General features: G+C 38.0%; 3 protein-coding genes across 3 annotated transcripts; all 3 read right to left on the bottom strand.

The window, feature by feature from the left end:
- Nucleotides 1–208: 208 nt before the first annotated feature.
- LOC116013228 lies at nt 209–1177 on the bottom strand. The gene is made up of 2 exons (XM_031252874.1): nt 995–1177; nt 209–904 (listed from the first exon to the last, which is right to left on the bottom strand). The coding sequence occupies exons 1-2, from the start codon at nt 1175–1177 to the stop codon at nt 209–211; spliced, it is 879 nt and encodes a 292-aa protein (XP_031108734.1).
- A 1660-nt stretch (nt 1178–2837) lies between these two features.
- LOC116013357 lies at nt 2838–5097 on the bottom strand. The gene is made up of 2 exons (XM_031253049.1): nt 3825–5097; nt 2838–3475 (listed from the first exon to the last, which is right to left on the bottom strand). Exons 1-2 carry the CDS (start codon nt 5059–5061, stop codon nt 3471–3473), a joined length of 1242 nt encoding a protein of 413 aa, XP_031108909.1. The 5' UTR covers nt 5062–5097; the 3' UTR covers nt 2838–3470.
- On the bottom strand, nt 5028–7447 carry LOC116013356. The gene is made up of 2 exons (XM_031253048.1): nt 6162–7447; nt 5028–5993 (listed from the first exon to the last, which is right to left on the bottom strand). Exons 1-2 carry the CDS (start codon nt 7318–7320, stop codon nt 5062–5064), a joined length of 2091 nt encoding a protein of 696 aa, XP_031108908.1. The 5' UTR covers nt 7321–7447; the 3' UTR covers nt 5028–5061.
- Between the last annotated feature and the right edge of the window lie 16212 nt (nt 7448–23659).

Genomic DNA, 23659 nt, shown 5'->3' with positions numbered 1-23659 from the left:
CTATGATTCTCGTGCAGTAACAAGAGTAGAGAAGTCCACTAGTTCTACACATCTTTTAGCCTTCCTGTTAAAAACTATAAGAGACAATCACGGAAAAACAAAAGTCATAAATTAATCATAACTTAAATTCAAACAAACATAAAACAATTTTTTTTAACAAAGGAAAATTAAAACATAAATAACTAGGATAGAAATTACTAAGTGAAGTTTAAAACATTTCATCTTCCCACGGAACACGAGATGAATTGGCAAAGGAAGTAGAGTGAGCAAGATTTATCAATTGTTGATATCTTTTCTCTTTAGAAGAAGATTCCCCCAGTGTTTGAGTTTCTAAGCCTAACTCATTGTTGGGGTTTGCTAACATCTGCTCACTTTCGTGTTCTAGCTCAATCACCTTCTTCCCTTGGTCAAAATCTTTCTTAAACTTGCTCAACAGTCGATCCATGTACTGTAATTTCCTATGTGGCCATTGATTGATTCCCAACTGGGTGCATATTTTCTTCAGCTTGTCTTTTCCTATGTGTAATTCCCTTGCCGCCTGGACAACTGGTAAGTGGAAGAATTTTGAAATCATTTCAATGTTCCAAGATTTTTCAGAAGTGCTCTTCTTATCCACAATGGTTATGACTGGGTTGGATGCTTCTTCTATAATTTCCTCAGTTGCAACCTCATTGATTTCTTTTACTTCTGGTACCTCATCCTTGAAATTCCAGATAGAATCAAATTCTTGGCCAAAGCTGCGAATGTGTTCATCACTCGAGGATCTTGAAGCTTCACCTACTGGAGCCAAAGCGCATTCCTCATACTGATAATCCCAGAGGGAGTTCTCAGTAATGGAATGGTTATACTGGTAAGGAGGAGGAGTAGAAATTTCTAGGTTATCCTCCAACCTTAAGAATTTTTTCTGCGGCCATTCGGAAATCCCTAACTCCCTACACCTAAGCTTTTTCGAAAATGTCCTTTTCTCCTCTTTTTATTTCCTCTGAACTACTACCTCCCTTGAAGGTTCAATTTCAGCAACAGCCTCAGCTCTAACAGTTGGTTGATTGAGTTCATGAAACTCATTCTCAAAATCATAGAGAGGAGTTAGATTCATCTCATCCCAAATTGAGGTATCATCAAAATCAGAACAATAAATGAATTGAGAATGAAAAGAGGATGAAGCATGATTCGTCATTTGATTAAAAAGATTAAATAGCAAGGAATCACATCAATGAAGAAGAATGAGAAAGTAAGCAGAGGTTGGGGAAAAACAACAAGCTAAGTCAAGAATCCTTATCAGAAGAAAGAAAAGACAATTTTAAAGGATAAAGAACAGGACATACTAACCTGAGAGCTGAACACCAATCTCGATTTCCGGGGCTTGCTGAGCACTAACGAATGGCTTTTGTAAAAAGAGCGATAGTACAATGTCGGTCATTATTGAAACTATGAAAATTAAATCAACAAATTAAAACTCACATCAAATAAAATCTTGGGTTGCCTCCCAAGAAGCGCTCGTTTAAGGTCATGAGCTCGACCCCTGATTCTTTATTCATATATGGGCTGGAAAAGGTCCCAAACTGCCCTGGCCTCGTTCCTCTCTGCTTCCTGCTCCTTGAATGCCTCATTAAACAGTTTCAATCTTTGCCCATTAACCACAAATGTTTTTCCCTACTTGTTGGAAATTGCAACTGCTCCTGAGGGAAAATGCTCTTCCACTTGAAACGGTCCTGACCACCTTGATTTTAATTTACCTGGGAACAACTTGAGTCTTGAGTTGTAGAGTAGAACTTGGTCTCCAGGTTCAAAGTATCTCCTCAAAATCCTTTTATCATGAAAATACTTGGTCCTCTCTTTGTAGATCCTAGCATTCTCATAGGCATCCATCCGGAATTCTTCAAGCTCATTCAAACACATCAACCTCTTTTCTCTTGCCAAATCCTCATTCAGATTCAATCTTGCCACTACCCAATATGCCTTGTTTTCATACTCAACCGGCAAATGACATGATTTTCCAAAGACGAGTTTGAACGGTGAGACATCAATAGGGGTCTTGTAGGCAGTTCTCAGAGCCCACAGTGCATCATCTAGCTTTAAAGACCAATCTTTTCTTGTTGGACTCACTACCTTTTCAAGGATTGACTTGATCTCCCTATTTGCCAACTCGACTTGTCCGCAAGTTTGAGAATGGTATGGCGTAGAAAGTCGGTGATGAATGCCATACTTGAGAAGAATCCTTTCCAAGAGTTTGTTACAAAAATGCTTGCCATTGTTAGTGATGAAAGCTCTTGGCATTCCAAACCTGGAAAAAATGTTCTTCTTAACAAATTTCAACACTGTCTTTGAATCATTCCTTGGGGTTGCAACAGCTTCTACCCATTTAGACACATAATCCACAGCTACTAGGATATACTCATTCCCAAATGACTTTGGAAATGGACCCATGAAGTCCATTCCCCATACATCAAAGAGTTCCACTTCGAGTATACCTTTCTGAGCCATTTCATGTTTCCTATTGATAGTGCCAGTCCTTTGACAATTCATTTCATGTTTCCTATTGATAGTGCCAGTCCTTTGACAATTGTTGCACTTGCTCACATTGATAGTGCCAGTCCTTTGACAATTGTTGCACTTGCTCACAAATTCCCTGCCAGTCCTTTGACAATTGTTGCACTTGCTCACAAATTCCCTTGCAGTAGCAAACAAGGTAGGCCAAAATAGTCCAGATTGTAGGACTTTTAGAGCTTTGCGATCGGCACTCATGTGTCCACCATAAGGAGAGGAATGACAATGGCTCAAGACACTTATGAATTCCTCTTCTGGTATGCATCTTCTTATAATCCCATTTGCACATCTTTTGAACAACAGTGGCTCATCCCAAAAGTAATCTTTCACATCATGCAAAAACCTTTTCCTTTTGTTGAAATTAAAATCCTTAGGGATGTAGCCACTTACCAGGTAATTCACAATGTCTGCGAACCATGGCACATACCGTTTTCCTAATCTAGTCAAGATGTACAATGTTTCTCCCTTGAAGGAATCATCTATGGGCAATTCATCATCCTTTTGGCCTTCAAGTCTGGACAGGTGATCGGCCACAACATTCTCGGATCCCTTCTTGTCTCTAATCTCCAGATCAAATTCTTGAAGTAGGAGCACCCATCGGATCAGCCTCGGCTTTGCATCTTTCTTTTGGAATAAATACTTCAAAGCAGCATGGTCGGTGTGAACTATCACCTTGCTCCCAAGCAAATAGGACCGAAATTTCTCCATAGCAAACACCACCGCAAGAAGCTCCTTCTCAGTTGTTGCATAGTTGACTTGAGCATCATCAAGTGTGTGGCTTGCGTAATGGATCACATAGTAACACCTGTCCTTATTTTGGCATAGCACCGCCCCAACTGCATAGTCACTCGCATCACACATCAATTCGAACGGTAGATTCCAATCAGGAGGTTGAATGATTGGAGCATGACATAGAGCTTCCTTCAATCTATTAAAAGCAATAAGACAAGATTCATCAAAATTAAACGCCACCTCTTTCGCAAGCAAGTGCGTGAGGGGTTTTGCAATTTTAGAGAAATCTTTGATGAATCTTCTGTAAAACCCAGCGTGACCAAGAAAACTCCTTACTCCTTTTACCGAGCTTGGGGGTGGCAATTTTGAAATGACTTCAATCTATGCCGGGTCTACTTCAATTCCTCTTGCTAAAATTTTGTGGCCAAGAACTATGCCTTCAGTTGCCATAAAATGACATTTCTCCCAATTCAGAACTAAATTGACTTCTTGGCACCTGCACAAAACTTTATCAAGATTTATGAAACAATCATCAAACGACTTACCATAAACTGAGAAATCGTCCATGAATACTTCCATGATTTCTTCCACCATTTTAGAAAAGATTGCCATCATGCACCTTTGAAAAGTAGCTGGTGCATTACACAAACCAAATGACATCTTTTTGAAAGCAAAGGTGCCATATTGACATGTGAATGTTGTCATTTCTTGATCATCTGGGTGAATAGAAATCTGAAAATATCCTGAAAAACCATCTAGAAAACAGAAGTATTCATTCTTGGACATTCTCTCAAGCAATTGATCAATAAATGGAAGGGGGTAATGATCTTTCCTAGTAGACTTATTCAATTTTCTGTAATCAATGAACATTCTATGACCAGTAACAAGTCTAGTAGGAATCAACTCATTATTGTCATTTTCAATGACCGTTATACCGCCCTTTTTCGGAACAACATGTATGGGACTCACCCACTTGCTGTCCGAAATAGGGTATATAATGTCGGCCTCAAGCAATTTCAAAATTTCCTTCTTAACTACATCCTTCAAATTGGGATTTAATCTCCTAAGGGGTTCAACAGTAGGTTTGGCATTCTCTTCTAAATAAATTCTATGCATGCAGTACTTAGGATCAATGCCAATTAAATCACCAATAATATAACCAATTACCCTCCTATGTTTTCTAAGCACATTAAGCAGCTTATCAATTTCATCACTATGCAAAGAAGAATTAACAATTACAGGATAAGTGGAGTTAGAGCCCAGAAAAACATACCTTAGACTAGGAGGTAAAGGTTTTAGTTCTACCTTTGGTGCATGTTCCTCTCCTAGCGGGTCAAGAGCAGCAAAAATTCTTTCTCCAGCCTCACCTTGATCAAAAATCCCTTGCTCGCATGTGTCCATCTCCTTTTGGGTGCAGATTCCAAATTTCTCAAGAAGTTCTTCAACAATCGAATACTCCTTGTCAATCTTCAAGATTTCACTAGGGTTTACCTCACAAATTTCCACCATATTGCATTCATCAATGTAAGTTGGTTGGTGTTTGGCCATTTTGAATATATCAAATTCAATCTTGTGATCGGCCACTTCCATAACAAGCTTCCCCCTTTTTACATCAATGATCGCCCCAGCTGTGGCTAGAAATGGTCTACCAAGGATTATGGGTACCTTGGCATCTTCCTCAATGTCAAGAATCACAAAATCTCCCGGGATGTAGTATTGATCGATCATTACTAGGATGTCTTCTAATACTCCCACTGGGCGCTTTATTGAGCGATCCGCCATTTAAAGTGTCATGGTAGTGGGTTTCGGCTCTCCAAGGTTGAGCCTCTTGCAAAGGGAGTAAGGCATGAGGCTCACACTAGCTCCGAGATCACATAGAGCACGACCCACAACAAATCCTCCAACGATACATGGAATAGCAAAACTTCCAGGATACTTCAACTTCGGTGGTAGATTCTTTTGTATTGCAGCGCATGCCAATGCTCCCTCACTAAGATCTATCACTGCACTCTTCTCCAGCTTCTTTTTATTACTCAAAATATCCTTCAAGAATTTCTTGTATGATGGTATTTGAGTAACAGCATCCACAAAAGGCATAGATATCTCCAACTTGTCAAGCATCATTTTGAATTTGTTCTCCCTCTCGGTTTCTTTGGACTTCCACAACCTTTGTGGAAATGGCAATAAATTGCAAGGAATCACCGAATCATCAATTTGCTTGCCCTTGTTCTTTTTACCTTGGCTAGGATCATCCTTTGTCTGCACTTGTCCTTCGGGATCTCCTTTTTGTGATAGAAGTTCTTTTTCTTTCCCTTCATTTTCAAGAGCAATGTTATCGTCTGGAAAGGGTGGATCAGTCAAAGACTTCCCGCTTCTAGTTACAACAGCATTGACTTGGTTCCTAGGATTTTCAGTGCTTGCTGGAAGTTTACCATTAAATGAAGGTTGGGTAGAAGCTTGGGCACCTCCTCCTTGTTGTTGAGCTCGAAGACCTTCAACTTCGGTTTGCAATTTACTCATTTGTGTCATAATCATGTTCATGAAGGTTTTCATATCCGGATCTTGAGATGATTGTGAATACCCTTGCTGATTCTGAGTATTTGCTTGGCTCGTACCATGTCCTTGATTTCCTCTCCATTGTTGGTTGCCTTGATATCCACCTCTAAAGCCTTGGTTGCCTTGAGAACCAGGAGGTGGATTTCTCCCTTGAAAACCTTGATTGCTCCAACCAGGAGGTGGATTTCTCCCTTGAAAACCTTGATTGCTCCAAGAAGGAGGTGGATTTCTCCCTTGAAAACCTTGATTGCTCCAAGAAGGATTTGGATTTCTCCCTTGAAAACCTTGATTGCTCCAAGAAGGATTGACTTGATTCCCTTGAAAACCTTGATTGCTCCAAGAAGGATTGACTTGATTCCTCCATTGCGCTTGGCCTTGAGGTCTTTGGTATCCAATCATGTCAACTTGCTCTATAGTTGAATAAGAGTTGTGGCTGCCAGGTTCCAATAGTTGACAACTTTGAGAAGCATGAGCACTGCCACAAATAGCGCAACTGAGCACCATAGCCATAGTTGAAGATGGTGGTGGGCTTGGAGTTGTTGGTTGTACCATCGAGTAGGCTTGTGGTGTGGGTGGCATCTGGGATGAGGAAATGACTGACTGAGCATTCGCCTTCTTATTCAACACTATTTCTTTTAACATGTGTTGGATCGAATCTAGTTGGGCTTGCATGGAAACCTTCTCATCCACTTCAAACATACCTACTGCTTTCTCTTTCCTTGGTTGCTCGACTCTTTCATTGTACCAATACGCAGTGTTGGCTGTGATTCTTTCTATCAGCTGCTCTCCATGATCGGGCGTCATATCAAGAAACACTCCCCCCATAGAAGAAGTATCCAACACTGTCTTGTAGTTGTCTAGCAATCCTTCGTAAAAAGATGAAATGAAATCCCCAGGAGATAGGAGATTCCTAGGACACTGCCTCCTGAGATCCTTGAACCTCTTCCATGCCTCGTACAGATTTTCACTTCCGAATTGCTGGAAATTCTGGATTTGCTTCTTCAATTTTGCAGCCTTGGAGGGTGGATAGTATTCTTGCATGAAAGATTTGTACAGCTGGTCCCATGTGTTGAAATGATTTGTCCCGAAGGAATTGAGCCAACTCAGAGCTTGATCCCTCAACGAAAATGGGAACAACCGCAGCTTGATTGCATCCATAGACACCCCATTCATCTTGATAGTTTGGCATATTCTGTCGAAATGAGAGATATGCGCCTTAGGATCTTCCAACTTTGAACCTCCAAATTGATTTGCTTGCACCAAGTTGATCATTGAAGTCTTGAGTTCAAAGTTATTGGCCTCGATTCCGGGATAGGCAATGCAATCTTCTTCTTCAAATTGGGGATCCAGATGAGTAGCCATGGGTTGAAAATTTTGTGCTCTTTGGTAGAAGTAGGGTTGGGCTCTTTGAGGGAAATTCTGGTATGGGTCAAACATAGGGTTTGTGAAGAAATTTGGGTTCAAAAGATGAGGAAAATTTTGCATCCCGGCCCCTTGTAGTTGCGGTGGAAATTGAAAACCTAATCCTCCTCCTAAATAAGGATTAAGATTCGGATTTTCAATGGAGGTAGAGATTGGTATTCGTACCGGTGCCACTGGATCTTGAGAGGTATTGGGTTGAGCCTCCGTGTGTGCTCCTTGACTTGGGCTTGCTCGGGAACTACTTCCTCCGGGAGACATTTGGCCTGGGTTGCTAGATTAACCGGTCTCCATGTTTATCTCCACTGGTTCAAACTCTTTCAACTGATTGGATGAGCATTTCTTGGTTTAAAGGACAAAGGTTTTGACCACCTTGTGATCTAGTTTGCATAAATCAAAAGGTATCCAAATTTAAACAAACTTAAGAAAACACTTAAACAATAAAAGCAAAACTTGATCTCCTTCAAAATTCATTCATTTTAATGCTAAGATTAGATAATTAATTATACAATACAACCAGATATGCCAATCCCCGGCAACGGCGCCAAAAAGTTGGTGTATAAAGTGGTGTAGTGAATTTGTGGGTTAATTATATNAATAAAAACTCACACAAAGAAAAATAAACACTTGATCTCCTCAAGGCTTTTTTAAGTCATAAGAAATAAATAATCACACAATACAACCAGATAAGCCAATCCCCGGCAACGGCGCCAATTTTTGATCGCTGTCAAAAATAAAGTATACGGGTTTAGATTTGTCGTTCCGCTGAGGATTGGCATTTATGGCACGTAGTTGTGCAATTATTTACTTTAGAGCTTATTAACCCACTAACGAGAATCCAAGCACAATCATAAACATAAATTGATGAATTAACAAACTAAAAATAGGAAATAAATACAATAAGAAAATATAAGATTAAAGCTAGGAATCATTACTATCAAGATGCTTTAGTATCTTATGATTAGGGAGAACAATAATCATGGATCAAGAGGGCATACACTTAAGAATTCAAGATCCTACCGTATCTTGAATTAGAGCAAGGGTTGCCCCACTTTTGTGACGTATCAACCTCAAGCTCTTGAAGTACACAAAATATATTAAGCCCCCCAATTCGTCCCCTACTCTCGTAGCGAGATATTTGGGTTGTACAAGAGGTGGCTAGAGTTTTTACACAATTTTCGTTGTAGCAAATACTCTCCAATTACTTGCCAATAAAGATAGCTAGTAATTACTAACAAGTTACAAACAAAGCCTCTTGAACAAGCTTATGATCCATAATTATAATTCTACCCCTTATGAAATTAAAAGCAAGGTAACATCAAGATAAATAATAAATTCCTACCTTAAACCCAAATTAAACTAAATAAGCATAATAGATTAAAAGAAGAAGAAATGTAAATAACATAAAGCATAAAGAAAATAAACTTGCATAAGGTAAATAAAACTACACTACAAAGATGAAAGAAATAAATTCTACTCTACTCTACTACTTGGTTCTACATTGTAGGAAGCTTGGTATGGAATGGTGTGTGATGGTGTTCTTTCTCCTGCAAGGAAGACCTCTATTTATACTTGTTCATGAGGAGGCAAAGCATGATGGGTATTGGTTGGCAAATTGCAAAAGTGAGGTGCCCACAACATGGTGTATAATGCACATGATTTGTGAAGGCACATGGAGTCCATGTTCTACCGGATCTGGAGTTTATGGCCCTAATCATAGCTGTAGATCTTTAAATCTTCTTTCCAATGCCGTTTGAATCATCCCATTTGGATATTCCTATAATCAGATATGACCAAAATACCGAGCAGTGGTCAGATTAGGACGAAATCTGGAACTTCGACTTCAAGGCTGCTTTTGACCATTTTTCGGTCAGAATTACAAATTTCGTATCTCTTGAAAAGTTGTAGCCCTTGAAGTCTTCCTTCTAATGGTTCAAGAATCACTTAATTTGGACATTCCTAGACTGAGATATTGTTGAATTACCGAACAGTGGGCAAATTATGCGTAAATTTCAGCTCATTATTATTTTGCTCCACTTTTGCCTTGGTTTGTCCTTGTGATCAAGACCATTAAAAATACCATTCTTTTGACTCCATTATTGGCTGATCTTCATGATGAAAATGGACCTAATATTCTTTGCTTTTGTCTTCCACTTTAATTCATCATCATCCATCTTCTCACTTTTGTTCTTGTCCCTTCATGATTCTTTACATCTTCATGATTTTCCTGATATTTCCACAAGCAATTAAAAACATTAGGATGACTCATTAAAGATGAATATTACAAATTAAACTTAGGTTTTCTCTAAATCATCCAATTAAATGCAATATGACCTAATTTTCTTTACTTTATTCCAAATGAGGTGATTGTTGCAAACATTAATCAAAGTAAAGAAAATTAAGGTTATATTGAACACAATTTATACATTCTAGTGGACAAATAAGGTTAAATATGGATATTAAATATGATCAAATATGCACTTATCAGATTGATTGTAGAAAATTTCCTGCGCAAGCTTAACAAACAACAAATATTTTGCAACTAAAACTAGTTGAAAGTGAGCACAAGATATGTTCAAGATAGATAAGCTCACTTTTCAAATCAAGTAACAAAAACAAGAAAATAAAACAAACAAAAAGAAAGCAATTCAAGAACTCTTAAAATTCTACTTCAAAGATGTCAACACTATTCGAAACCGTTTGCCATCCCCAGCAACGACGCCATTTTGAAGGATGTTAGTTTTAGTGTGAGTGAATGTGAAGTGGTAAAACGAAGAGTCAAGACTCCCCGAGTGTCGTGTCTCTCAATGATGGCGAATGGGAACCGAATTAGTGTGTTGGCATCTAAGAGGTTGAAGGAAAAGAGTTACGGGATTTGCTAAGGGTAGGGTTCATTTGTAAGAAGGTAGAAAGGTTGATAGGGCTTGTGTAAAATAAAGGAAAAGTAAGGTGGAGATTGGGGCTTTAGGCTCCTCTATGTGGTTTATCTTTACATGGACTTGCGAGCAAAGATGTGGAAAAGACTAGGGAGTTCGTGGCACTTCACCAAGTGGCGTCACACTTTGGACTCCCACATCCTCATTCGGTTGGGGCATTTTATCGAACACTTTGTCTACCACTCCTCTCGGGTCTCGTCCTTTCGAACTAAGAGCGGAGATGTGGGTGAGTTAGACTCGTGAGTGGCCGCTATCGCGCACACACTCACTTCCTTTGGGTTTGCTACCTAATGTGGCCACAAAATGCACAAAGCTTGAAGAACATCATCCACACAAGTTCATCATCCAACAATCAAGAAACTCACAATTCTACTAGCAATAATATCAAACATCCACATAGATTAACCTTGGGGCCACCAATCTCCTATCTAATCTACTCTACCATGCTAAAGAAATGAAATCTCAAAGAAGCAAATATTAGATTAAGAATTGGAGAGAATCACTACAAGAAATTTCACATTTAGTGACAACAAAAGTTGTCACCAAAACTATCGATTTTGGTCACTAATGAAATTAGTGACCAATATTTGAAGTCGTCACCTGTCGTCACTATATGCTCCGTCACTATTGTAGTAGTGACGACTTTTAGAAAGTTGTCACAATTACTCAAACTTTTGTGACAATGTTTACGGACACTAAAAGTAGTATTTGAGTGATAACAATAGTGGTCACAATAAATGTACATTTTGTGACCAAATATGTTATTACAAAAAATTGATCTAGTGACAACTAAAATCGTTGCAATTAGTTATTTTATTGTGACAACACTTTAGTCACAATAGTTGTACTGATTTGTGAGAATTGTTCTTGACACAAAAAATGATTTTATTTGTGACAAAATAAGTGAACTCTAAAACAATCATTAGTGTCAACTAAAGTCGTACAACAATTCAAATTCTTGTAGCAATCATCTTCGTCACTTATATCTTTTAAAATAGTGATGGCGTATTTGTCACTAAAATAATGAAAATTAGTGGCGAAATTTGTGTTAGTAAAATAAGTTAAAATAATGGTACAATTGTCAATCTTAAAGTTTTTATAAGTGACCATTACTTGGTTACAATTTTTTTTTTCAAATAATACTAGTCAAATGAACACAATATAAAATTATTTATTTCAAAATTTTTTCATAATTAAATATTTTAATTTAATTATTATTTAAAATAAAATAATTCATTCAACAAATATTACTTGTCAAATTAAAAAATATATAAAAGAAATACCTCATTCTCTAACAAAAATATGTGGTAAGAAATACAATATCAAAGTAAAAACTAATACATAAACTATATTAAACTATTAAAGGAAGAAAGGAGAATGGATTTTATTTATTGAAGAATAAAATTAAACTGCCAAGTCAGTACTTTTCAAGCGCCTCTAGGATTTGTAGCGGAGACGAAGGAGAAGCAGTAGCATCGGAAAGAAACGTTGGACCGGGATGCAACCATAGAAGCCAGCGACTTAGTGAGGCACGACCACCGTTCGCATCTTTCATTTCTTCATAAACTTTTCGCAGCCAGTGCCTCAGCTCCCTCCATCGCCAACCGAAGCCCCGCATGCCGTCCTTTCAGTGGAGAACCGAAACCGTAACCCCACCGTCTGTCGCCGCCTCGAACTCAGGGAAGGGGAACGATCGGCGCTGTATGTAAATCTTTGACCGCAGCCACCCCACGGTGCTGCTTACCCCCTCGCGAAGGCTTGTAAAAAAGCAAAAAACAATAGCAGGTCCTTCCAAATAATGCAACTAATATGCTCGTAGCAGACAAACATAAAATTTCATATATAAAAGAACATACAAAAACATGGAATTTCATATATATAAAAGAACATACAAAAACATGTATTACAGATCAAGAATCAAGAATCGCCTAGAGTATGTGGACAAAAACAAAAATATGTAAATACTTTTTAATAAATACCTTGATAATGATATAGGAGATGAAATTCTGCATACTAATGTTTTGCTTCTATCAGTGGTGTTTGTTATGAAGGTTTGTATATAATTCTAAATTTTATATATACAAAGAAATAAATATTCTGATAAAAACCTAGTTGAAGAGGCGCCAATTTTCTATCAAAACGAAAAAAAAGGCACCATTATCTTTTTATCATTTAATTACTTTCCAAATTTACTAAATAATTACTAAAAGAAATAAATATTCTGATAATAACTAGTAGATCGAAGAGACTCCAATTTTCTCTCAAAAAAAAGTGGCGCCATTATGTGTTTATTATTTACTTTCCAAATTTATTAAGTAATTACTAAAGAAATAATAGGTAACAATAAGGAATATTTAACTATACTTAATATTTTAAATAATTAATTTTTTGGTAATGTACATGAATAACAAAAATACTAAAATTGTTCAATAATTTGATTAATTTAAAAATTAATTACCTTGTAGATGAAATCGTTACCTAATCAACCAAGCCAATACTTTATTTGTTTCAATTAATTGATCAAATTAATCAATATTTTACTATGGATACTATTTTTTTTATATTATATATTTATTGATTTTGATACCACCGACTTGTACAAAAATTGTACTAAGGGGATGACTTTTAATGTACAAATAATAGGCTAATGTGGTTAGGAGTAATAATTCAATTAATTAATTTGATTAATTTTGAATCAAACTAATTGAATTTTTATTTTGAGAAATTGTTACCTAATCAACAAAACTAAATTATACTTTAACTAATTAGACTAATTGATCCAATTAACTAACTTTTTACTATATATAATTTATTATTTTATATTATATATTGATACAACCATATTGTAAAAATTGTGCGTACTACGTTAGATAGCTCTTAATGTACAAATAATAGGCTAATGATGTTGGGGTAGTCATCTGATTAATTTGATTAATTTTGAATCAAACTTAGGGATATTAAAACGTCATATTGATAGCAGAACAAGCAATCCCTACGAATGACATTCTTACATCAGGAGAGGCAGCAACTTTGGGCGTCTCGAGAAGTATTGAGTTGGGTTGCTAATTGGCAAGTTGTTGTCGAGACAACCCTCGTGATTTCTATGATCTCCTTGATGATGATGTAGGACAATAATAATGTTATGGTATTGCATATACCTGATTTGGATGTTGCAACTATTGAAGTAAGCTCATCAAATATTAATACCATGAGTATCGAAGAAGATGGAATTTATAGTAATGAAGATGCTTTTATTAATGATGATGATGAGATTTCAACAACTGAAGATGGGAAAACTGGTGATGATGATGACGATGATTGAGTATTATATTAATTTTTATTTATAACTTTTTGAATTATTTACTTTTCATAATTTGAGTTTGAATCGTTAATTTTAATAAATCTTTTTGAAATATATTGTTTGTACTAAACATATACATTTTTTAGTGACACAACTTGAAAGCAACAAAATTATTGTGACAATTTAATAATTTTTGTTATGAAATTATAGAACGTTACAAATATTTGTAACAATTTCATCACAATAAATGACAATATTAGTGACAACAATATTTTTTCTCACAATTGTTTCTCATTTCTAATGGTACTAACCAATTGTATTTTTATTGACAAAAAAAGTTGTCACAAATATTATAAACAAGAGTGACCAACAACTATTTGTCACAAAAAGTACAAAAATTTTTGTCAACATTATATTTTGTCACAATTACATTCCTTCCCGCCATAATTATTATGCCGCCAAAATGCACATACATTTAGTGACAAAAAATAGTGACAATGTATGGTACGACACTATTATTCTAGTAATAGTGACAATTTATTTGTAACAAATACTTATTTGTCACAATTACCATATTATTCGTGACCAAATAAAAGTTATCACAACTATTCCACACAATAGTGTCGAATTATTTTTTTGGTCACAAAAAGAGTATTATTTGTGACTAAATTACGAAGTGTCACAAAAGATTTGTCACTAAATGTCTTCATTCTTGTAGTGAATAGTTATCACCCTCAAGAAGAGGATCTTTACACTTTTGTTCTTGAATTTCCAATCTTCATCCTTGCCCTTGGATCTACTCTAACCTAGAAGAAAAGGAATTTTCTCCCAAGAGAGAAGAAAACCCTCTACAATTTTCAGATATATTCTATCCTAATAATTCCCTCTCCCTAGGTTTAGGGCAAAAGGGATTTATATAGGTGACAAAAGGGAACAAATTTTCCAAAATGGCCTTTGGCCCGACCACGCATGCCACCACGCGTGGTGGTGGGCGTGGATGGTTACTGGAAAGATTCCACGCCCAGCCACACCCGTGTGAGGCTGCGTGGGACGATACTGCATTGCGGCTTCGTTTGTCTTTTGCTCTATTTCAGTCTCAAATCCCTCTCCAACCTGTAATCACATCTGAGCTAAAATGCACGCAATTGTTATGATCGGATGGCAAAACGTTGCACTTCTAATCTATTTTAGACCCTTTTTGAGTACCATTCTCGGTGCTTATCATGAATCAAATGAAATTCACGTAATATTACTAATATTAATATTATTATTACAACTAATATCATAAACCTCATCATACCTATCATCACCGTAATCTTCATAAAACCAGCATCCATAATCATTCCAGCATTATCAACTTATTATTATATTATACCATCTCAATCTGTCTCCTTCACCAACAACAATAATATGCTAGTTGACGGAAAAGTTTGGCGGAGAACCACAGTCATCGGAAATCATCTTCATCGCCTTCAATACTCCATTATTATCAATAAACCCACCTCATCAAAATATCATTATAATCCTCAACAGGATTCATCATCGATCATTCGCCATTTATCATAATATTCCACCATCATCCTAATCAACACCCAAATCATCAGGAACCAAACTACTAAAACTAGAAATGAATTTGGGACAGAAAAAAATTACCGAAAACAAGACTTGGATGTTTGGACGTGAATGAAAAAAAATGCGAAAGAGTGGAGTGGAGAAGAAGCATGAAATAGTTTTTAAGTGAAGAAGAGAATATTTACAGAAGGATTTGTGAGAGCTTCCTATTTTATAGGCACCAAGAATAAGAGGAATCTCCTAAATCAGCCAAAAATAGAGTGAAACTGTTTATCTTGATTGATTGCCAAAATGGAGGAAAATTAAAACATAAGAAGAAAAAAATATTTTATCTTCTTCATCCTATGTCAGCCAAAAATAAAGGAAAGATATATAGGAATGCATATGGATTGTTTAATCAATCAAATTATAGAGAAAGGAAAATTAGAACTGACAGGAGCTAAAAACATTTACTAAGATTACAAAATTTATTGGGAGATTTTGGTAAGGAATTTTAATACAAAATTTTTCAGATATGTATTCCATCAAGTCTAGAACATACATAACAAATTTCATAACAATCCAAGAAGTAGAAATATGTTTTTCGAATTTTTTTCTAAAACTGGTCCAGAGAGAACAAATTCTGGACACCATACTGCCAAGGGAAAAAAGTAATATTCTGTGTTTATTCAAAGATCAAAATGACCAAAACATTTTATGGATATCAAGTAATATAAGTTAGGGTTCTACCATAAAAATTTCAAGTAAAACGGAGTTCGGGAAGTATTTTTACCCAATCAATCTTTCGAACTGCGCCAAGCTGAAATTTTCTAAAAATGAATGGTTAGAAGAATTTTGGCTAAAATTGAATTTTGTAACAAAAATAGTGACGAACCAAAATCATTTGTAACAGAAATGGTGACCAAATTTCGGGGTGTCTCAACTCGACTATTTTTGGCACTTATCAAAGTTTCCACACTTAAACCTTGCTTGCCCTCAAGCAATTATACCATCTAAACTCTAATCATTTAAGTGCTAAGAATAGTGAGGTACTCTTATCAATTGATTGACCAAGTGATTATGCGGGTGTTACAGAACAGAGAGGGTGAAATCCCCTATACTATCTACCAAGAATGCTAAGCTCATGCTAATTAAATTTGAAGAATATGCTAAGGGAGCAAAAATCTTATAAGATAGTTTTCACGATAAGCAAAACCATTTTCACACCTTTCAAGCATGCAAACAATAGGGGATTTACCTTCCATTTTGTATGGGCCTTAAGCCAATCCCACTAGTGGGAACGATGTGTACACTCTAACCAAACGTTCGACCTTACACCAAAGCCCCTATACGCAAAAATAAGTGAGGGTAGGGGCAGGGACCGCTCACTGCCAGGCTTGGGCGGTCACTCTATCTTCTCAACCCCCTCAGATCACGTCGTCGGGCACCCGACTTCACATGGAGCTCCATGCTTTTTCGAAGGTCAGTGCAATGGGTACCCGAATCCAAGCGGGGCGGCTCACCTCCTCTCAATTTTCTCATCACCTAGGATCTCTTTGGGTCAACCGAGTTCACATAGATCTCTACGCTTGTTTGAAGAACGGTGCAATGGTTGCCCCATATCCAAGCGAGATGGCTTATCTCGGATCTTATCTCTAGGAGTGGCTATTTTTAGCCTTTTTCTCAATTCGTCATTTCAACCCCTCATGCCTTTTTCTAGGGGATTGGGGTATGATCTCACATTCTCACCTCACCTTTTGCCCATGCCCTACCAGGTTAAGTTCAGTTCTTGGGCTTCGCTTACATTATATTTCTAAAATTAGAGGGTATACACTCCCACTTCGAAAGATCCTTGACTAAGGTCCCAACAAAATAAAAGGTGAATAACATGCAAGCACACAAAGATTTGAACCATTTTGGTTCCATAGATTCCAATTTTCGGTGCAAAAGGCAACTTCCAAAGCATATTTCAAAAATTTTCTTGGCACAAGATTATAATTCCTTCTAGATAGTATCGACAATGACACACTCTCCAAAATCATACACCTAATAAACTCAATCAATCAATCAATTTAAGTATATACATGCAACGCATCCTTTCCACACTTAGAAAATAACATCGTCATCGATGTTGCCATGAGGAACGGTGGACAAGGAGCAAGGGTCATTTAAAAAAATAACAAGAATGCCATTCCACACTTAGAAGTGTTTCTAGGCCTGGACAATCAACTAAAACACCCAATTATAACCAAAATCACACTACTCATCATATGTACATCAAAGCAAACAAACTCATAGAAAAGAATATCCACATTTAAAAGCAAACAGGGCATCTACAATGAAAGAGGGATAGAAAAATATACCAACACTGCGTATCCCTCCATTTAAGTATATGTGCATGTCGTCGCCCTTCAAAAATCTCCTACATTAAAGGTCAGTGTGAAAGAATAAAGAATATGAGCTCTACCTTTCTTCTCCTCTTGTTTCTTGGTTTCTCTTGCTCTTCTCTCTTTCCTTTTTTTTTTTTTTTTGCTTGAGGTGCCTCCCAAGAGCGCCATGTTTAACATCCTTGGCTAAACGAAATGTCAAAATTAGTAACAACAATTAAGCTACCAAATGTTTGCCAAGTAGAACTAAATGAAAAGAAGGTAAACAAAACAAAACATTTCCACAAATGACCAACAGATCAACACATTCGATCATTCAAACAAACATTTCCACAGAATTCAATTCCCTTCATTTGGTGGGTTGGGCCCTCTGCTCGCATTCTCATTCCTGGATTGATCCGACTTCATGCTCAGGGTATCAATGGATTTGATCTGTTCCTTTGCCAAGTCGTTCATCCTCTGCAATTGTTCCAGGTGTAGTTGGTACTGAAAGACTTGCATTGACTTACAGCCCGTCACGGTGATAAAACGTCCCGGTACTTCAAGAAATTGAGATGAGGAGACTGGTGCAGCAATGGTGGGTGGTGTAGCCTTTGATGTAGAGAAAGTTGAAGTATTTGGAGATAAGATTGGGTATGCGAAAGGTGGTGTGGACGATGAAGATGTCGTCAGATGTCGTGGTGGTGAGTATAATGGTGAATATAGTGGTGAGGTAGATGGAGATGGAGATGGAGATGATGAGGATGGAGTTGGGAGCCGCGCAGATGGTGCAGGTGGCGTGACGGTAGTCCTTCTAGCTACCCTCGCATTTTCTCTGACCCTTAGTGCGGGGGTAAGCTTAAGTTTCGTCACCTCATCAAGGGGCATGGGAACTATCCGTGCCTCCGGGATCCTGTAATCGAACCAGTCCAATTTCGCCTGGTATCCCAGAGCGAGACACAAGCAAGTTACGAAGGGCCCTACAAATAGTGACTGCACTTTGTCGTGCTATTACGCCTGCAACCAACCTTTGCACACCATTCCCATATTCACGGGCCTTGTAGTGTCCATACTCCACATTGCAAACAGATCAGACTTGCAGATTTTAGCATGGTTTCCCTTTCGTCCACCCCAAGAATGAGCAATTATCCTCGTAACAACCTTGATATCCTCTCGAGTGATTTGGGAAACATTAACTCTCGACCTGCTCCAGTCACTTCCCGGTCGGGCTGTTGTTGCCCAATATTTTCTCAGAGTGTCACGGTCTCCGAAGCCCCATTTCAGTCTTCGGTACCAGTTTCGCGTTTGATCATCTTTGCTGTAGAATCCGAGAAGAACGCCCAATGTATTGACAGAGATGTGGTGGTCATCATTAAAGAGAGTGAATCGGATTGTTGGGCTTCTCAGGTTTCCCACTACCCCGGTTACTTCAAGGCTTGCAAAAAATTCATGGACTAGAGGGGTGTAAGTGGCGTGGCGCCATCCAAAAATAGTGTTCCAATAAGGTTCGTGGATAAGGTGCTCAACTCCTCGTTTGCATTCGAAGGAGTCCAAAGTAGATAAATCGTGTATTTCCATTGGACGATTGGGCGATGTAGGAGATAATGGTATCTGGCTCTCATACTTGGACTGATTAGCAGCACCTGGTTTGTCGCCGGGACTTCCACATACCTCATTTCGGGGATTTGAACACTAGGCTCGTCCATTGAGGCTTTCCCTTTCCTAGCTCGTTCTTCACTTTGGTGTGTGAAAGATTCATGGGAACACATTTCCTAAAAAAAATAAAAAATTGCAACATAATACAATGAAATATTTTCTCATTTCAATTCAAGATCTATCACCATGGATTGCATTATAAAAGCTCAAGATCCTCACACTTCGTTTGTATAATTTCCAACTCTTTTCAACAATATCCTCAATAATTTTCCAAATTCACAAACAACAATGGTCATGCAATCTTTCCCACATACTAGAAGCAATTTTCTATTCAAAAGTGGACACAAAAGTCAACTTCATCTTCTTCCTCAAGTCCAAATTGTGGTTGAAAATGAAATGAACAAGTAAGCTCAAAATTCAACAAATGTGTATGTGGAAACAACAATGTAGCATTCATGAAGCAATAAAACATCATTCTTCTCTACACATGCTTCCAATCTCACATCTAATCTAACCGAGCAAGAAATCCCCAAATTTTCACCTACGGTTCATCATTCTAGCACCAATGAGCTTACAAAATCATAAAATTTCCACAATGTAGTAACAATGCAAGCTCAATCCCAACATAGATGTGCTTTCAAAACAAAGTAGTCATGGAAAAGTTCAACACAATGTAGGTTTGTAGAGACATACCCAACAAAGCAACAATCTAGCATTTGGACCAAATAAAGCAAGGAGATATGAAGATTACCTCTTTAGATGACTTGGAATATGAAATGGCCTCTAAATCCAGCAAGAAAAATTCCTTAAGATGGAGTGTTTTTACCTTGAGGAAGTGTTTAATTTTTTCATGGAATGAGGGGAAATGAAGAAGGGGGGGGGGGGTTTAAACACATTTTCGCGAATTTCCAGCAACTCCTCTAGTGCGCGTCCACGCCACCTCCACGCGTGGATGGTGGCGTGGAACTACACTGGTTTTGGTCCACGCCGGCTTTCATCATTCAAAGCAAAAGGAAACAAAACAAGAGATAACAACAAGAGAAATTAAAAGGAAATAGTAAGGCAATTAACTAAGATAAGAGTGGAGAAGGGATACCACTTTAATCCAAGGAATCCTATTACATCTTCATTTTCATAGCATCAACCTTGTTAGATCTACCAATGAATAAGAAATCTAACACTAAGGATATGGGGGAATTTTCCCCAAATGGGAGAGAACAATTGAAATCAGATATAAAAATTGGGGATCCCCTCAAAAATGCAGGGGAAGGGTTTAAATAGCCAACCAAAAGTCAAAATCCCGAAATTTCCCTTAATGGCCCGGTCCACGTTAGTTCGACGCGTGGAGTATGGCGTGGAACCCTACTGGAAATGTTCCACGCCTCCTCCACGCGTGGAGGCAACGTGGATTGATCCTTGCTCGGTTGCTTCTCCGTTTGTTCCTTCTTTTCGGCCTTGGATCCTGTTCTATCCTGCGGGAATGACTTTGAAACATAATATAAAGCCGAGTTTGCAAATTTGATCACATCAGAGTCTTTTACGTAAGGGTGTGCAAACTTCTGAAATTTTTCCATTAACCGACCGAACAAAAAAATTTCAGTTAACCATTAACCGAACCGAAATGTTCGATTCGTTTAATGGTTAAAGGAATCCTAAAACTTTGGTTAACGGTTAATTCGGTTCGAAACGGTCGGTTAACCGAATTAACCAAACGGTTAACCGAATTAACCGAACGGTTAACCGAAGTTTTTAATATATATATAAATAATTAAATATAAATACTTATGTATGTGAATATGTGATCCTGAAATCCCTAATGTACAACCCTGAAATCCCTAATGTAACCGAAGTTTTCAATCTCATGTACAACCCTTGGATTGGCTTCCAAAGTTGGGAGATCATCTACAATGGGGTAGTTAACTCGTAATGAACTTGTCCTCATGAACTCCTCCATCATAGATAGCGTTTTAGTTTCAATTTCTTCCAATGGAAGTTCTTCCTCCCGGAGGCTAGCAAGATAATCTTTCAATTCGCTCTTGATTTCGGCTTTTACATTTGTCGTGTCCTCATTGGCTATGTTTGTGAATACTTCTATATTTTCTTTTAGAATCTCAATCTCATCTTTGGCCGGTGGGAGGTAATCACAATGATTAGGTGGGGTAAAATATTGAATAGGGGGTGGTGTTTCGTAGAGGGGTAAAATATTGAATACCGCGTGGATGGGTACTGGTTCAGGTCCATGCTGGCTCTACGCGTGGATGCGTACTGGATTTCGTCCCCGCTCTCTCCACACGTGAGGAAGGCGTGGACGTGTCCGATACGTTCCACTTTGATTTTTATTCGCCTCTTTGCTAGTGTCGATGACTTGTGTGATGAATTGTGGTCGAAATATGCCTCCAATTATTGAATCTGCGTGGTTATTTCAAACGAGAACATACGAAAGATAGAAATTACTAATAAACAAAAGAAAACAGTGTGAAAATAAGCAAAACAAATTCTAAGTCCTAAAGGATAATGATAAGTGCCAAAAGTAGCCATATTTTAGGGGTCATTTAGGTGTGAAATATGCTATAATAGATGTCCATTAGGCCTAAAAACAAGCTAAGATAGGGTAATTTCATTGCATATAGGTCTAGTGACTAATCTTGTGTGTTTCAATATAATTTGCACAATTCTTGCACTTCGCAGGGCATTCCGGCGACACTTTAGTAAAACGGACGTAACCGGAGCTAGGAATGTCCGAATGAGGCGAGGTAGATGGCTATGGAACCGTATCGTCGAGAGCTACAACATAGAAGAAGACAGAAGAAGCAAACTTCACCACGAACGCTCACACGCGTGTGAGCGGCGTGGTTGCTTACTGGATTGCTCCCACGCACGCTCACACGCGTGTGAGCCGCGTGGACGCGACACAGCGCGGAAATAATTAGTGCGAGATTTTGGGGGCTATATATATTCCCTTTATAGGTCTTTTAGATCAGTTCCCAGCAGTCCCCAATAGCTTTAGATCTGATCTCTCTTTCCATTCCTTCCCCTTTGGGGAGGAAAAACATACTCTTTTCCCTTAGATTAGAATAGATCTTTTAGATTAATGAAGATGGATTGAAGATGTCAAATTCACCATTCCTTTGGTAACATACTCTCTCCATTTAGATTGCTTCTTTAGATTTATTACATTGAGTATTTTGCTTTGTTTCTTTTGTTGATTTAATGCTTTCTATGTTAGAGTAGAGTAGTTTGGGTGTGTGTGCCCTTGTTAATCTATGGATTGATGTTTAGAATTTATCTTATGATCTTGAGATTTGTGGGAGTATGATTGATGATTGTATGGATGATGTTCTTCAATCTTTGCTTCTATTTCCGGCCGGGATAGTTAGTGAACCGAGTGGAAGTGAGAGAGTGCGCGATAGCGGCCTCTCACGAGCCCAACTCATCTATATCTCCGCTCTTAATCCAAAAGGATGAGATCTGAGAGGAGTGGTAGGCAAGGTGTTCGATAAAATGCCTCAACCGAATGAGAATTGAGAGTCTGAGTGTGATGCCACTCGGTACTAATACCGTGACTCCCTAGATCAATCCCGAAACCCAATTCCAAGCTACCTACGATAATCAATCCTTTGACTTAACTTTGGCATGCACCCCTCCTTTTACCTTTTGCATTTTCTATCTCCTTTTACCCTTCACAAAACCAACCATGAACAAAACTTCTCCCTTTGATTCTTGTAACTCTTACCTATCAACCTCTTAAATGCCAACATAAATTCGGTTCCCATCCGCCATCCTTGAGAGACACGACACTCGGGGAGTCTTGACTCTTCGTTTTATCACTTTCCACACCCACATTCACCTCACCATATACTCACAACATCAGATAACATTGGGAATGCCTCCCAAGCGCGCCACGTTTTACGTCACTAGCTAGACGTGGTGTGCTCTATCCTTCGAAGCATACCGATTTCGGGACCTTACCAAGTGTCCCGTGAACCTTGGCTTCAAGGAATGCCCCGAGATGGGGAACATCCTTGAATTCCCAACCAAATAAAGGAAGAAAAATTTGCATTATCAGAAGAATTTTAGCCTCAAACACCATCCTTAATCCCTCTAGGATGGTGTGAACTTCCTTTATTTCCTCATTGTTAGCACATGGTTGATACCATATCTCCTCACTTGAGATTTAAGCTCGGTGGTTGAGATTTAACCCTATTTTTAACCTAAGGCCTCCTTTGCATTTTAACCTAAAACCTCTCTTGCAATCATGCACGATTAGGTATGCAAAAATGTACCACGACGTGTTCAAAACACATATGGTGTGGTGCATTTATGCATACCTAATGGTGCATGACTAACATCCTAGGGTTGTGGTACATTTTTGTGATGCATTTGTGCATTTCACCCAAGTGCATTTTTAAACACGTTGTGGTGCATCTATGCATACCTAATCGTGTAATCCACACGACCGCACGGAAACAGGATGTCGCATTTTGAACCAGAATGTATTGAAAGTGCAATATAGCTTGGTCTGTTTTGAATGTGTAAGTGATTAAAACGAGAAGTCAAGACTCCCCTAGTGTCAGTCTCGAAGGAGGTAATGCGGA

Source organism: Ipomoea triloba, chromosome 3 (assembly GCF_003576645.1).
Source record: "Ipomoea triloba cultivar NCNSP0323 chromosome 3, ASM357664v1".
In the NCBI taxonomy this organism is placed as follows: domain Eukaryota; kingdom Viridiplantae; phylum Streptophyta; class Magnoliopsida; order Solanales; family Convolvulaceae; genus Ipomoea; species Ipomoea triloba.
This window is presented reverse-complemented; position numbering and strand designations above follow the sequence as displayed.

Coding starts and splice junctions, on each gene's coding strand:
- LOC116013357 (XM_031253049.1), bottom strand. CDS start 5,061: ATGGCGGATCGCTCAATAAAGCGCCCAGTGGGAGTATTAGAAGACATC.
- LOC116013356 (XM_031253048.1), bottom strand. CDS start 7,320: ATGCAAAATTTTCCTCATCTTTTGAACCCAAATTTCTTCACAAACCCT. Junction 5,994..6,161: donor TCCTTCTTGGAGCAATCAAG/GTTTTCAAGGGA, acceptor GGAGCAATCAAG/GTTTTCAAGGGAGAAATCCA.
- LOC116013228 (XM_031252874.1), bottom strand. CDS start 1,177: ATGACGAATCATGCTTCATCCTCTTTTCATTCTCAATTCATTTATTGT. Junction 905..994: donor AAATTGAACCTTCAAGGGAG/GTAGTAGTTCAG, acceptor GAATGGCCGCAG/AAAAAATTCTTAAGGTTGGA.